This window comes from Antedon bifida, chromosome 5 (genome assembly GCF_963402885.1).
Source record: "Antedon bifida chromosome 5, ecAntBifi1.1, whole genome shotgun sequence".
Taxonomy (NCBI): Eukaryota; Metazoa; Echinodermata; class Crinoidea; order Comatulida; family Antedonidae; genus Antedon; species Antedon bifida.
In genome coordinates, this window is record NC_136230.1 from 25,555,995 (window position 1) to 25,570,779 (window position 14,785).

Sequence of the window (14,785 nt, forward strand, 5' to 3'; positions counted from 1 at the left end):
AATTGGTGTACTTTCTCATTGAAGTAAAAAAAAAACATACCATACAATAATAGGTAGAGAGAAATATCGGACATAAAAAGTTTATTGATTTGATTATTGAAGATATCAAAAACTTTTTCATGAAAAATACTCTAGAGTAGAGGGCGCATGCAGTAAAATATCGACATGTGTGTGTGCATTGTTGCATGACCAAAACAACAACTTTCTAGGCCGAGCTAGGATCAGGGCCCAGAAGAAACGAAGGTAGGCCTAGATTTACAAATCATTGATTAAATGTTACAATAATACATCTAAGTGATAGTTACCCTAGTTTAGAGAGAGTTTTTTTAGGCCTAGGCCTAGGCTAGCCTAGCCTACGTAGAATTAGGGCCTACTCTAGCCTGGTAGGCGCTAGCTAGGGCTAGGCTAGCTAGTAGTAGTACTAGTTAGTTAGGGCATTAGCTAGTAGTAGTAGCTAGCTCAGCCTGAGCCTAGGTAGGCTAGGGCGCATAGTCTAGAGCTAGAGTGCTAGCTTTCTAGGTCTAGGCCTAAAAAAGCCATATGATACTTACCTTTATTTGGCTTTTTTAATTAGGGTTTGGTTTGACACTTCCGTGCTATAAAAATGTTCCTACAATAAATTACTTTATACAATATAAATTGATAATATTTGTTTATTTAAAAACTTATTAATTAGTGTACTTTTTAATTAGTCCTACAGTCTGGTTATCAATGTCATCAACAGATCATCCTCATCATCATAGTCATAATGATGGTCTATGTACTTGCCAGGACAGTTTTGGTGTCTCGCAGTCCTTGGATGAATTGAACTTTGAGCGTGGAATTTGGTCAGCTGCTCTAAATGGTGAATATGAGAGGGTTAAAAAGTTGCTGAAAACAACATCGGTCGATGAGCTAGATACTACTGGCTACACTGCATTGGTAAGGACAATCTATTTTTGCACCTAGCCACCTACTGAGATTATCTTAATTTCTAAATTTTAATTTTTAAATTCAGGTAATGACAATGCTAATCAGTTCAATCTGAACCTAACCAGCTAGTAAAAGTAAAGAGAATCTCAATAGTGCGAACATTCAGTATGTATCGCCATTAACAAAAATTGGTTGTCATTAGTTTTTTTCAGCAGTTCATTAGACTGTAGAACCCCTTGTTAAGTGGACAAATTTGGAACTCAATAAATTGTCTCCTGTAGGGGTTATCAATAGTAACATTGCTCGCCTAACAGGAAAAGGTTAGGACGGTTTCTATTGTGAAAACTGAGAAAATGAATAATGTAATGCTGAAAACATGATCGTTTACATAAAAATGTATTTATTAATTTATTAATTTACCATGATTTATATTTTGATAATTAGCATTATGCCAGCCGTTCTGGATATCTAACTGTATGCTCTCTGCTACTGGACAGTGGAGCAGATGTGAATGCCAAAACCAGAGCAGGTGGATCAACACCACTACATAGATCTGCATACCGTGGCCATCTAGATGTTGTAAAGGAATTATTAAAGTATAAAGCAGATCCTTCAAACGTTGATGAAGATGGAAGAACTCCTCTTCACAAAGTAAATAGTTATTATACCATATATCCAGCATCAAGGAAAACCAATTTCATGTTCGCCTTGTTGTGTTCATGACAATAAAGATTTATCTTATCTTATCTTATCTTATATCCTCTGGTATAGTCCCACCCCCCTAGAACACAAAACTACCGACTTTGGTGGGTGGTACTATACCCAGGAAAACCCTGGTTCAGGAAAAAATATGTTTGGTAAGCATTTCTTGTAAACACTCATCTGAACAACTGGCTAGAGAGAGGCCTACATCCAGACCAAAAGACAATACTGGGACTATACCTGAGGATCTACCTTTTAATGAAATCAGACTTAAAGTAGGGGGTGTACGGTAATTATTTTTATGGCAAACCTCAGTCATGAACGACAATCTATGACTGTTTAAAGCACCTTGGTTGGTCCTATTATTGGTCAAGGGCCTCTCTCGTCCAATCCCCCCTTGACCATGAGGAACAGAGCTAACACATAACTTTTTTTCAATTATTTTAACTTTAGTCAATTCAAAATACTGAATTGAATGTCAAAAGCTAGGCCACACAAATGAGAAACACAGCAACAACATGGGTTGTTTTTTTTTTTGGAGGACTATTGGTACACAAATATCAAACTTGTGACACTGACCGTTAAATAGAACCATTGAATATCACTTTTCTGTTGATTGAAACAAACTACCAATTACACAATAAAGTAAACTCAAGTAATTTAACTCTGTGTATTTTTATTTATTTTTTCTATAACTAGGCAGCAGAAGGAGGCCACAGAAATATTTGTGAAATTCTACTACAGATTGAACCAGCTTTGAAAGCAGTAGCAGATAAACGTGGTAAGCAAGCGTGGCACTATGCAAGTGATCCCGTCCTTCAAGACTTTCTACAAGAACAGTGAAGCTGTAGACCTATTACATCACATGCTGAGTATCTCTTCTATTCAGCCAGAGGTTTGCCTGTATGTACAGGAATATCTATCATTTACATACTGAAGTATATGATTATGCATTCATATATACATTATGCAGTGGTCCCAATTTGAAAAGAATAGTGAATATCTGGACACTTTAGACTCCTCAAACTTCTCTGAAAAGATCTACTCACGTTGGTTGGTTAGAAACAGTGAAGAGTCCAAGAAGCTAGATCTCCTTATGTGTTTTAAGCTCTGTCTACACTATCAAACTTTATGTGATAGAAGAAACACTACCATATTTGGGTACATCACACTTTTTTTTGTCAAACTAGTTTGATAGTGTAGACAGCCTTATGCATAGAGATAATATATAGCCGAAGAGGGTGCTACAATTTGTTTCAATTAATCAAACCATAGAGGGCGTAGACATACTAAATTGTTGCATAGCATTTGTTTGGCTTAGTTAGCAAACCACGGCCTGTATTAAATAATATGTATTTAATATTGGGATGTTTTTTTCCATAATTCTTTAAAAGATTCTGGAGAAATTGCATATTTACCAGGTGGAGCTGGAAGGATGACCCAAAATATCAGGCATATAAAATGCTGATGATGATCATTAAATGATAAGTCTCAGGGTTGGCATTTATCTTTTTTTGCTTAAGCAAATAACTTAAGATTATTTATCGCTAAGAAAGTTTTAAATCTGGCCCCTGGTTTATAGACAACAAACTATACCATTTTGTAGCTACTAGATAAATGGAGGGTGAATTTTATGGTGATGAAAGATGATATTAATGTGAATAAAAGTGGTGTTTATGCCACAAAAGAGAGAGAAAAAATCAATCAATAAACCAGAACTATGGTAACTTTACAGAAATTTCATTTTATTCATAATTCATCAGTCCAATGGTAAAAAAAAGTTTGAAATTTGTCTAGCATGATTAGAAATAGTTTTTGGGAAAAAAATTATTATTTCCAGGCGTTTGTGGTATGCATCACGCTCTTGTACTTTTCAGAGCAAATGTATTTTTCAAGTTCACGAGGTATTCCAATACTATGTATGAGTTTTTTGTCGTTCAAAATGTTTACTATTCCCAGACAACTCCTTATTTTTAGACGACAAAGATGTTGTAAATCCGGTGGTTGATGTAGATTAAGTTTGACAAAAATCAGTTCACTCAGGTATTCATCCGAGAGAAGATTCGGTTCGTTTCCTATTCGGTCGGCATAAATTGCCCAACTCGGGTTCGTGGTGTGTTCGACCAACGCTCGAAACGAACGGGAGCTTTTCAATTTTTTACCAACTCCTACTCTAGCGACTTGGGGATTTGAAAGCATAGATAAGTTGTCGAGAAATTCGAATAACGGTATTCTACCTCTGTTATTCTTTATATCGAGATCTGCGCCATGTTTTATGAGTTCGATAATTAGGTGGTCTAGATGACGTCGCGCTGCAATGTGCAACGCCGTGTCACCTCTGTTATTTTTCGCGTTGATGTCAATGTCAGACAATGGAACGAGTAACTGCGCAATAGACATTGACCATCCAGAATCAATCATAGCATAGTGCAGAAGTGTATGGCCATCTGGTGTTACGACACCCGCGTTAGCATAACCGTATTTCAGCAAGTGTTTCACGCACATTGCAGAAGAATTTTCAACGGCTACAACAATTGGAGTTCGTTTTCTGTTATCAAGAGCTTCAACTTTGCAACCATGCGCAATCAAAGTGGTTATTGCTTCGTAGAGTCCAGCTTTAGCCGCCAAGTGCAATGCGTTGTGCTTTGTGTACGGATGTGGCATGTTGACGTCTGCTCCATGGCTGCATAACGTGTCAACGATCTTATATGCATACCAGTACGCGTCTGCTATTTTTCTACTTAATTCATTGTTGATGTCAAACGCAAGAAGCCTTTGGATGGCATGATGCAATGCCGTTAGACCCTGTAGGTCTTTAATATTAGGATCGTATCCAGTTTTTACAAGTAATTTTACAAATCTCAGATGCGTTCTGTTGTATTTTCCTACAGTGAACATTGAGAAAATAGAATGCAGTGGAAGTTCCTTTGAATCCAAGCCACGTGGTACGGGCAAACCAGCAAGAGGCCCTTCGCAATGTTCTTTAAGTCGTTTGTCAATCAACTCTGTCCAGTTTATTTCTTCTACCTTCTTCAATTTTTTCCGTAGAGTTTTGTAGCGTCTCTGAAGTATGCAACTTGTTGTGAATTTTAATGGGTCCTCTTCGAACGATGGAAGTTGTGAACGGTGACGTGATCCTTTGTTACCCATTATTTAAATACTGTACATTAATTACCAACTTTAAAATGGTTTTTAAAAAACTAGGCTAGGTAGAGGTAGTAGTAGGAAGGCCTATTATTTTCAGAAAGACATCCTCCGCGTAGCATTTAATTTCAAATCGTGTACTTAGAATGAATAAGCCCAAACAGTACGCCCATGGCAACAGTTGCGATAGATACGATTTTACGCGCATTTTTATGAGCGCGTGAAACTATAAATTGTTCTTAAAATAACTCTGTCTACAATATCAAAAAAGTGTGATGTGCCTAAATATGGTGGTGATATGCACAAATACGGTAGGGATATGACATCATCATGTCCATATGAGTACAAGACAGAGACGGAGCTTAACACCACCAAGGGAAATGAAAAAAGAAACCAAATACAGTAGATGGGATACAGAGATGTCTTCTGAATATAAAGATTGCATAGCCTTCATAATGCTTCTCGTTCGATTTATGGGAAAGTGTCCCCAGAATAGAGGACACTTTATAATCAGATTTATATTAATTTAGGGCGAGTACTTTATCTGCATTAATATATTAGTACTGAATCACAATTTATTGTTGAAAAGGAAGGCCAATGCGAGTTTCAAAAGACTCAGGAGCAGTCTTTTTTTAGACTTTTCTTAGGAGAGACCGCCCAAAGACGTAATTCAACCATCGAATTCTGCTACTATGTACACAACATAACCGAATACTCGGAATTGCAAACTTGGTTCCCACTAGAACGTAACGCAAGGACGTAAACGCAACGCAAGCGTTTTAACCAATGACAAGCGAAGTTATAGACAGTTAGCAATCACAAGCGAATAAGCCATCGCTTGTGATTGGTCAATTCACTTGCGTTGCGTTACGTCCTTGCGTTGCGTCGCTAGTGGGAACCACGCTTAAGTAGCAAGCGCCGATGCCGCAAACCCACATGTCCACATGTACTCCTGCTGACTGCTAGCCGTCATCTTTCCTCACTTCTTTTAGATTCTTCTTTGGACGGCTCTGTAAGAAGTTTGGTTTTTTCTTTACCGGGGGCTTATCGACTGATTTTCACGTATAAGGAGAAAAAAAAGAAGAAAACAACTAATTAACGTCATATCTTTTAGTAACTGAACCCTTGAGATGACCAAGAATTCTTAGAATCTTCTTCAAGAATGTATTTCATTTGAATGAAAAATAAATTTAAGAAGTGTTGGAATAAAGTTTGCTAATTGAATATCACTATTTTCATAACAATAAGTAACAGTAACAGTATTTTTCATTTATGACGGTCATCCTATTTGTCCAAAACTAAATGTACTGTACGTACGTACATACATAATGCTTGGTTCCCACTAGAGACGGAACACAACGACGTAACGCAATGTAAGGGATTTGACGATGTATTTATTCGACTGTCGCTTGTCATTGGTAAATTTGTTTGCGTTGCGTCTACGTCCTTGCGTTGCGTCCTAGTGTGAACCAAGCTTAATTTTATGCACCTACCCGGATGTGTTTTACAAGTGGTATCATGATCAATGTGACCTCTTTCATCTATTGTACAAAAGTTAATGTATTCATGTAAATCTGCTTGGCTCTTTGCGAGTTTTATATTTCGTCGTATCGTTGGTCGCTTTATCTTAAGACTTGATATGGCCTCACTCCTGACTCTGGGTTTTGGTTCTTGGTCACTTAAGGTACTAATATCATTGATGTGTGATAGAATAGGCTCAGAAGGCGCTCCGAATTGTCCTAACCCTTCAGGAGTGGTATTGTCGTCTCTTTGGTAATTTCCAGAAGGTGCGGATTGACTTAACGTATTGCATTGTTCGTCACCGTCTTCCTCTGACAAACAAACAACATACACTGAATCGAAGTCTACTAAAAGTGTCAAAACAAAAATTAACGTACAGTAGAATAAAAAATAATAATATATTATAATCTATTATGTTTATAGGTGCTATTTTAAAGTTCGGTTTTAGACCTACTTTTAAAACTTTTACTGTTATGTTTTGAAGTTTCTGTCTACAATTGCCTCCAAAGGAAGCCTATATTAAGGAGACCTTCTATAGTCCGTAATTCAAACAAGCAATACGAGCAATATTGTCCTATGTATTAATACGACGGCAAACGTATATTCAGGGACTCCCTATTACGGGAACATTGGTTATAAAGCGCAAAAACGTTTCAAAGAAGAAAAAAACTTAAAAAGATTAAATTACCACAGTACATATTTTTACCTGTCTCTGATTCATTCATTAAAGGTATAGAATATGTATCTTCGATGACCAGACTTGACCTACTAGACATATCTTGATAATCTGAATCGTCCGAGCTCTGACGTGGACATACTTGTGGACAAATCGGTGACATGGTTTGATATTCATCGCCAGTTAGGTTACAAGTTCGGTTGACGACGCCAGGACGCAATTTTCTCAAATGTGATGACGTCGTCGTTGGTATCTCTTGGTAGACTCTATCAACTTTTCTGCGTAGAGGACTGACACCTAGCGTTATCTGATCATCGTCGTCGTCTGACGGCGTAGGTGGTATATCATGATATATGGCATCATTATCTTCTAGTTGTATGTACGCATCATCTATTGACGAAACTGCAACTTCTATACTTTTAAGCTTCCTAAGAGATATTCTTGGTGTTTTACCCTCAATGGCTACAGTAGGAGAAAGCATGATGATTAAACAGTGTTTCCTAAACAAGGAGCGTTTTCTTTTATGCTAAAGCTCTTTTTACACTACCAAACTTTATGTAACAAAAAACTTGATGTGCCCATATAATTATGGACATGATGATGTCGTATCACTACCATATTTGGGCATGTCACTACCATATTTGAACACATCACACTTTTTTTGTCAAGAGAGTCACATTAGTTTGTCTATTATTAGTAAAGTTAAGCTTGATTCCCTTCTAGGACGCAACGCAAGGACGTAAGCCGCAACCCAAGCGAATGGCCAATTGCAAGCGATGGTTAAGTCCAAATGTCGCCTGTGATTGGTCAATTCGCTTGCGTTACGGCTAATGTCCTAATGGGGACCAAGCTTTAAGCGTTCCATCACGCATGGAAATACCGGTACGATTTCTGAGTGTTCTAAAACAAGTTTCCTTTACCTTTTTCATTGTAGTAATTTGGAACAACGTAATCTTCTTCACTTCCACTCTCCACTACTACTTCTTCTTCATCAGACAATATTGTATTGGCTTTGGTATCATATTCAAAATCACTGATCGTTTTCCCTCTTTGAACTGGATTAGTCGATTTTTTGTCATCCTCTGAAAATATAAAAAAATTACATATTACAGACAAAAATTGAAGGAAAAAAAGAAACATATTATTTGTAACACTTTTTTTGTTCATGAGGGCGCAATAGGTATGTGGATTTACACCTGTGTATTCTAAACAAAACAATGTCAATGATGCTAAATTGTTACTACAACAAAGTAGGCCTACAATTATAACTGGTCTGATAATAATCACGTATAGCTCAAAAGGAAATTACTGGGGATATATATAAGGAATTAATCATGAAACAAGGTAGGCCTACGTTACCGATCATTATAATGTTTATCTTTACCTTTGTTTTGACAAGTATTTGATTCAGTGATCTCGGAAAGATTCGTGTCTGAGTTTGATTTCCCGTACTTTGGAGTCTTCGTTCGTCGGTAGCCCCAGGCCGGAGGAAGTGCTGGTAAACGCCGAAACAAATCCGATTTCTTAGATTTTTCTTTAAAAATGAGAAAATTGATTATTTGTTGTTGTAACTCGAGCGAACTCGATATACACGAATTAGGTACAGGTCGGTATAGATTCGGATTTTATTCTGATAGATTATGTCTGTCGAACGGAGTATTATTATGTGCCAGCACAACTGATACTGTAACAAACCTAACCGTTATATAGATGAATCATAGAGAAATACGTTTCTCCATGGTACATGCAGTAATTTAAGAGATTTCGAGAGATTTGAACACAGAAAACACTCCTATACCATTTAAAATAATTCTATAGGATTTTTTTTAACAAAGCACCTTAATCTAAAAAGCATACATCAAAAAGAGCTTTTGAAGTAAGAAACAATTCAAATTCAATCCTTTCTGGACATCATTTGAATTCTGTCACTTTGTGGTATTAATTACATCGAGCCGTTTAATGTTTCTCTACTTAAAAATATTTCTTTTTTTCTGGTGATTAATTTATTATTACCGTTTCAAATAAACTTACTATAGACGATGTGATGTGGCCTAGGTTGAGGTTCTGACCGAAATATAGTAAAAATATATTTTGGCACGTTTTATACGTATGATACTTGAGCTCACAATTTCGTAGTATTCAGACAAAAATTGGAACGCCGATCGGTTGCATGAAAAAGACAATAACTACCGACTTGGGGCAAGTCTAGATGCCAAGATTTCAGAATGGCTATTTACCTTGTGACTTATCACCACTTAGTACTGGTGAGGAACCTGGGGAACCTTCTGAACGTACTTCTGTATTGCTTAACTTCAACTGTTCTAACACATTTCTAACAATTGTTTGATTTTCTGAGAAGAAAACATTGACATGATTTTACATATTACATATTCGATGTGGATTACTTCACATACCAGTTGGCTCCACATTCATGAGTTTGTATCTGTTGGCAATATGCTAAGAAGAGATATTCTTCTACGTTCTTCAATGGTGTTTTACCATAATTTTCCCGTCGCATAACAAACGACACACGGCTAACTATGTGATTTCCAGTTATCTTACGTTTGCTAATCTGTTTGCTTTATGTTTCACTTCGACTTAGTTTTATGAACTTTATGTCTTATATTGTCGTATCTTCTGCATGTTTTAGTATTAAAAAATTAGGCCTACAGATAAAAAGATTGATCAATAATGTATGCCTAAACAAAATAGCATATGTATAAGGAAAAAATATAGATGTTAATTTACCGTCGGTAAAAGAAAATGGTTCTGGACTTTCTTTCATACTTGAAGCGATTTGCGATTGAGCCTTGAAAATCAATTGGCTGTCAGTCGTGCATTTTAACCAAAAACGACTGTTATCCACTAGTGCTTCTTTTACCATTTTAGCCTAAGTAAAATAATACAGACAATATTATCATCAGGTGATCTAACTATATATAGTTAGCTTTCCAGTTACTATATAGTTCCACTATTGACAGTTCCCAGGTATATACACCAGCTTTCATTTTGTATAATTAACATAATTCAAAAAGATCTTTTTATCAAAATGTGTTGGCGGTACAAACAGTTACTGTGCTGACTGCATATTAATTATAAGGAATGGTTACGTTATGTATAACATTACAAAACACGTTCTTTACTGGAACTAGTGGATCGGTATGTAGGCCTGTACTTGCAAGCAGGCCATCATTGTTGACTTAATGTTTTTCAACCTAATTTATTTTTCAATAGGCCTCTGTATCCTTTCTGTTACTGCTATTTCGTGAAGGTTGGTTTAAGGATAGTTTCACGATGTCACAGTATTCTTACATCTTTGTTGCGTTTATAGTAATACAACTTTAACTTACTTTTTCCTTTTCGAAATGGACTATTTCTTTTATCAGTGAATCATTGAGTTCATGAAGATCTTCAAGTCTCTGGATATAGAAATGATAATAAGCAACAATGATAATGACCAACTGTACAGTAATATTAATTAATTGTATATCTAATATTTTTGCACTTTCCATTTTGGTGAACCACTTGACACCAATTTTAAATTTTGATTATTACTGACGAAAAGATGAATCTCCCTGTATTACAAAGTTCCACACTATGTTTGTGAATATATTTTGTTTATAACTGTTTTTACTTCAATAAGTAAGTTGTATAAAGACAATGGTTTTGAGATATGAACATGGATTGGGACAAATTTGTTTTGGCATGAAAAAAAAATGGCATATTGCAATTTGTTTTGAAAACATGCAAACCTGTTCTTTATTTTGTTAATAAAATAATATGAACCTTGATCCCCATCAGCATATGGTTTGTTAATGTATAAATTAACTCTTTATGAAGGATTAGAAATTGTTATTTAAAACAAACGTTTTTCTAGAAATATAATTCATATTTTAAAAATATAAGTAAGATATTTAATTCTTCTTTCAAAAGTAAATTAGACGTATTTTTCTAAATCAGGAAGTAATAATCAACATAAGCATAAAACATAAAAAATACCTTATTTAAATCAACTTGCATTTTTTCTTTGAATTCCAACCGTTTGCCACCAACAACTCGTTTCAGTGTGTTAATCTGCAAAATGTATGAAATTACATAACTTAAATATTTGATCGGTCATTTATTTTTCTGAAATATTGTTGGTATCTTTAATGTAAAGAGAATGAATGTCGCTGTTGTCCAAAACATTATGAATGAAATTTTAAAAATGAAAAACGTTGATATTTAATTCAAATAGGCTAGATCAATAATTTGGAATTTAGAAAAAACTGGTGTCATATGGTCAATCATAAAATATGTTGGAAATCAGTTTCCAAATGGCGTACACATACAAAAATACATATAAAAATTACAAATAAATATATAAAAAGAAAACATAGGCGAACTGGATTATTAGTATTAGGTAATAATAAACTACCGTATTTCATTACGGCCATGTAACAATTAGAATTAAATCCTGTAAATTTAATTGAAATTCCATTATATGCTAGGATAAACAATGTTAGGGAGGTTGAAGAGGCGTGATTTATGAAAAACCTTTTTTACAAATTCTTAGTAATTTTGTTTACGATTTTTACCTTAGTTCGGAGTCTAGATATTTCCGACTGTTTTTCCTTCCTTTTCTTCCTCAATACATCAATAACTTCGTGTTTCTTTTCAATGATCTTAAATACATTTCCAAAGTGGTTGCACTATACAAAGAAAGTGATTCATGACTCAGATGTCAATAGTTAAATTAACACCAGTAGGCCTAAAATAAGTAATATTTTAAATGTCCTTCCGTGTAGATGAAAACTTCCGAGATTAGCAATGTGATCTAAATCGGTTTGTTTTTATCATAATGATTTTTATTGACTCATTGTCTTTAATGTATTGTCATCTGCTGTTATTACATTATATTATATAAGTGTTTGACTGAGCGTCTGAGAGTGCTTTGCTCTACCGTGGAAACGAGTGTTCTCCCGTTTCGTACCTCTCTCCATTAGGCCTATAACAATCTAAACCATATCCTACTTTTGATGGTATTCATGGGACCCACCGTTACATCAATAGATGAAACCATTTCTCGCTTACCTGAATAAACCGAGCATGTGCTCTCCCTGAAAGAGCAAATGACAATAATATCCCTATATAATAATGGAATAATCGGCAAATTGTTATACAATACCTGTTCCAGTATGTCCTGTAGTATGGAGCACATTGCGTCATCCAAGTTAACCCAGTTGGAGAAAACCTCATAAAAAGCCGGGTTACTCTCATTTTTAGACCATTCCAACAGTGCACTTGATACTATAGTAATGTATATAAATAATCGGACTATTAATTTACACCGTAAATATTCAGCAGGAAAGAAATGCGAAGTTTTAGCTACAAATTTCCACACATTTAGGTTCCCTAGCCGCAACGCAAACAAGTTGAACAATGACAAGCGAGAATTCGGAGGATAAGCCATCGCCCTGCGATTAGTCAAGTTACTTTAAATTACGTAGCTTTTACGTGCACAATGCGTTGCGTACCATAATGGGAATCAAGCCTTAGCTTTACAATTCTGATTTTGGAAAATCTTTTGTTGAATGTCTCTCCTTAACGTCGTTAAAAATTCCTTCCTAACGTCAATTCTTCCTTTTCCCCGAACCTACAACACCTACCCTTTATGACGCTTAAGCTTGATTCCCACTAGGACGCAACGCAAGGACGTAAACGCAACGCAAGCGTGTTGACCAATGACCAGCGAGAGTTCGAATAATCATATACTTGTGATTGGTCAACTCCTGGTACGTCCTTGTGTTGCGTCTCTAGTGGGAACCAATCATACGATAATATCGGTGTTTTTCAAGATTCTTACATTTTTTTATATTCCTTGATAGGTTTCCTATGGAATCCTTGAGTGCATTTTGATAAAAGAAAACATCGTGTATGATACTTAGACCGGTCATTTTCATCATCCTGTAAACATTTCTTCCCATTGTCCTGTTTGCCATTTTCGTTTAGTCCCTGAAATAAATTGCAAAACATTTTTTAAATAAATTACTTTACGAGTATAGCTGTAAAAAAGAATTGACAAAATGAACTTACAAATTGTCTGTGTTTTCTTGTGTACGTAAAATTAAAAGAGCTTTTGTACCAACGTCGCCAATTACATTAAATTACGTACGCTCCCCACAGACCCGATGATGAAGTATAAACAAGGAAGAGCAGTATAATCGACCCAAATACAACACTTTTGCATGTTACATTGACTGTATAGTAGGCCTATGTTGTTCAGTAAAACAACCATTTAAGTTGGAGTTCTATGACCGTATCTTACCCTATGATCGCAAGTAATGCAATAAATATTTCATTCCAGACAGATTGTTGCTCGACACCGTATTTATTTATACAAGTCTACCTACGCAGCAAATTTAATTGGCGTAGTAGTAGTAAAAACATGAAAATTGAAGATAAATACAATTATTACAGTTTTAATAAAGTTATTTATTTCCGTAGGAAAAACGATAATAAAGTTGATTTCACTTATAACAGACAAAACACGGTAACCAAAAACCATTGTTTGACAGACTATTTTATTATTATTTGCTTTAAATTGCAGTTTTTTCAGGTAAATAATTGTTTTTCCATCCAATTTTTGTTCAAAGTTTTAATACATATTATGTGGCATTAGAATGGCATTTTCAACAACTTTTGTCCACTCTATAACTTTAATAGCTTCGGTTAAAGAATACTTCATGCTTTAACCGAAACTGTAAATTAATTCTCTCACGGTAGATCGTTACTATGTAAATATATTGGTTATTCTCTAAAAACAAAAGAAATTTATTAGGGTCAAAAGTCAACCACATAATTTACTATAAATGTTAGGCACTAGAAATAAAATCAATGCATGAGATTGCTAAAGAAATGCATACTGGATTTATTCAATCAATGTGCCTAGTATGGTATAATGTGTTAGAGGTTGTGAAAGCAAATATTTTGGGGTGTTTGTATGCTTGCCTTCGTAGTAGAAAAGTAAGAATTGCCGTATGTATAGTTGCTAGACATAACAAAACAGTAACCCCTTGTCTACACAATCAAACTGTTTGTGACAAGAAAATGTGATCTGCCCATATATGGACATGGTGATGTCATATCACTACCATATTTGGGTACATCACTACCATATTTGGGCACAAACTAGTTTGATAATGTAGACAGAGCTTAATGGATTCGACTGATACACGACACCAGTGGCGATGCGATATTGCTAATAATCACGTGATCAACTTCTCTGTCAAATAAGAATCGTTTTATCTAACAACAACCGGAACAGTTTATGATTTCTTCTTCCGGATCGAACTGAAACAACCATTAATTTCGTGGAATGACTGATATTCGTAAATCATAATAATGAAATTCTAATAATATGTAATTTTCCGAACTTTACAGTAGTGCATTATGACTATGCGGGGAGGGGATCCTAAACATTAATGTAGGTGTCATGAACACGAGTTATCGCTGTAGAAACGAGTGTATTGCAAATTACAAAATCAACAATTCAATACCGTAAATATTCTAATACAAGTAGTAATAGTTACTACAGTATTAGAGTCACAAAAAACTATTGACAAAATGACATTATGAATCTGGCCGTTTATGACAGTCGTATTTGGAAAATAAGGAGATAATGCATGTTGATCTCGGGAGTGGGGGGAGGATTGAGTGTTTTTGAGTTTATAAAATAAAGTTAGAGTTCAAACAAATTTGGTTATTCGTACTGTTTTATTATTTTGCTATGAGTTGCGGACCGGAAGAGTTAGGGTGGGTTACTATTAAGATTAGTAATAGTAACCCACT

The 14,785-nt window shown here is 35.2% G+C and overlaps 4 protein-coding genes across 4 annotated transcripts in view; 2 read left to right on the forward strand and 2 right to left on the reverse strand.

The window, feature by feature from the left end:
- Positions 1-166: 166 nt before the first annotated feature.
- LOC144843150 (palmitoyltransferase ZDHHC17-like) lies at positions 167-3,316 on the forward strand. The gene is made up of 4 exons (XM_078699872.1): positions 167-243; positions 693-921; positions 1,357-1,563; positions 2,314-3,316. The coding sequence occupies exons 2-4, from the start codon at positions 712-714 to the stop codon at positions 2,455-2,457; spliced, it is 561 nt and encodes a 186-aa protein (XP_078555998.1). The 5' UTR covers positions 167-243; positions 693-711; the 3' UTR covers positions 2,458-3,316.
- A 28-nt stretch (positions 3,317-3,344) lies between these two features.
- LOC144843148 (ankyrin repeat domain-containing protein 61-like) overlaps positions 3,345-14,785 on the reverse strand; it is an 81,989-nt gene continuing 70,548 nt past the window's right edge. The window contains exon 2 of the mRNA XM_078699871.1: positions 3,345-4,819. Coding sequence (XP_078555997.1) covers positions 3,445-4,764 — 1,320 coding nt within the window. The 5' untranslated portion in view covers positions 4,765-4,819 and the 3' untranslated portion in view covers positions 3,345-3,444. The remainder of the gene's footprint in view (positions 4,820-14,785) is intronic.
- On the reverse strand, positions 5,710-12,187 carry LOC144843813 (uncharacterized). The gene is made up of 11 exons (XM_078700764.1): positions 12,123-12,187; positions 11,533-11,646; positions 10,955-11,029; positions 10,306-10,374; positions 9,704-9,845; positions 9,193-9,306; positions 8,340-8,489; positions 7,876-8,037; positions 6,986-7,417; positions 6,252-6,626; positions 5,710-5,809 (listed from the first exon to the last, which is right to left on the reverse strand). Exons 1-11 carry the CDS (start codon positions 12,153-12,155, stop codon positions 5,721-5,723), a joined length of 1,755 nt encoding a protein of 584 aa, XP_078556890.1. The 5' UTR covers positions 12,156-12,187; the 3' UTR covers positions 5,710-5,720.
- LOC144843816 (divergent protein kinase domain 2A-like) overlaps positions 8,264-14,785 on the forward strand; it is a 51,872-nt gene continuing 45,350 nt past the window's right edge. The window contains exon 1 of the mRNA XM_078700770.1: positions 8,264-8,299. The gene's annotated coding sequence lies outside the window, so the exon portion shown is untranslated. The remainder of the gene's footprint in view (positions 8,300-14,785) is intronic.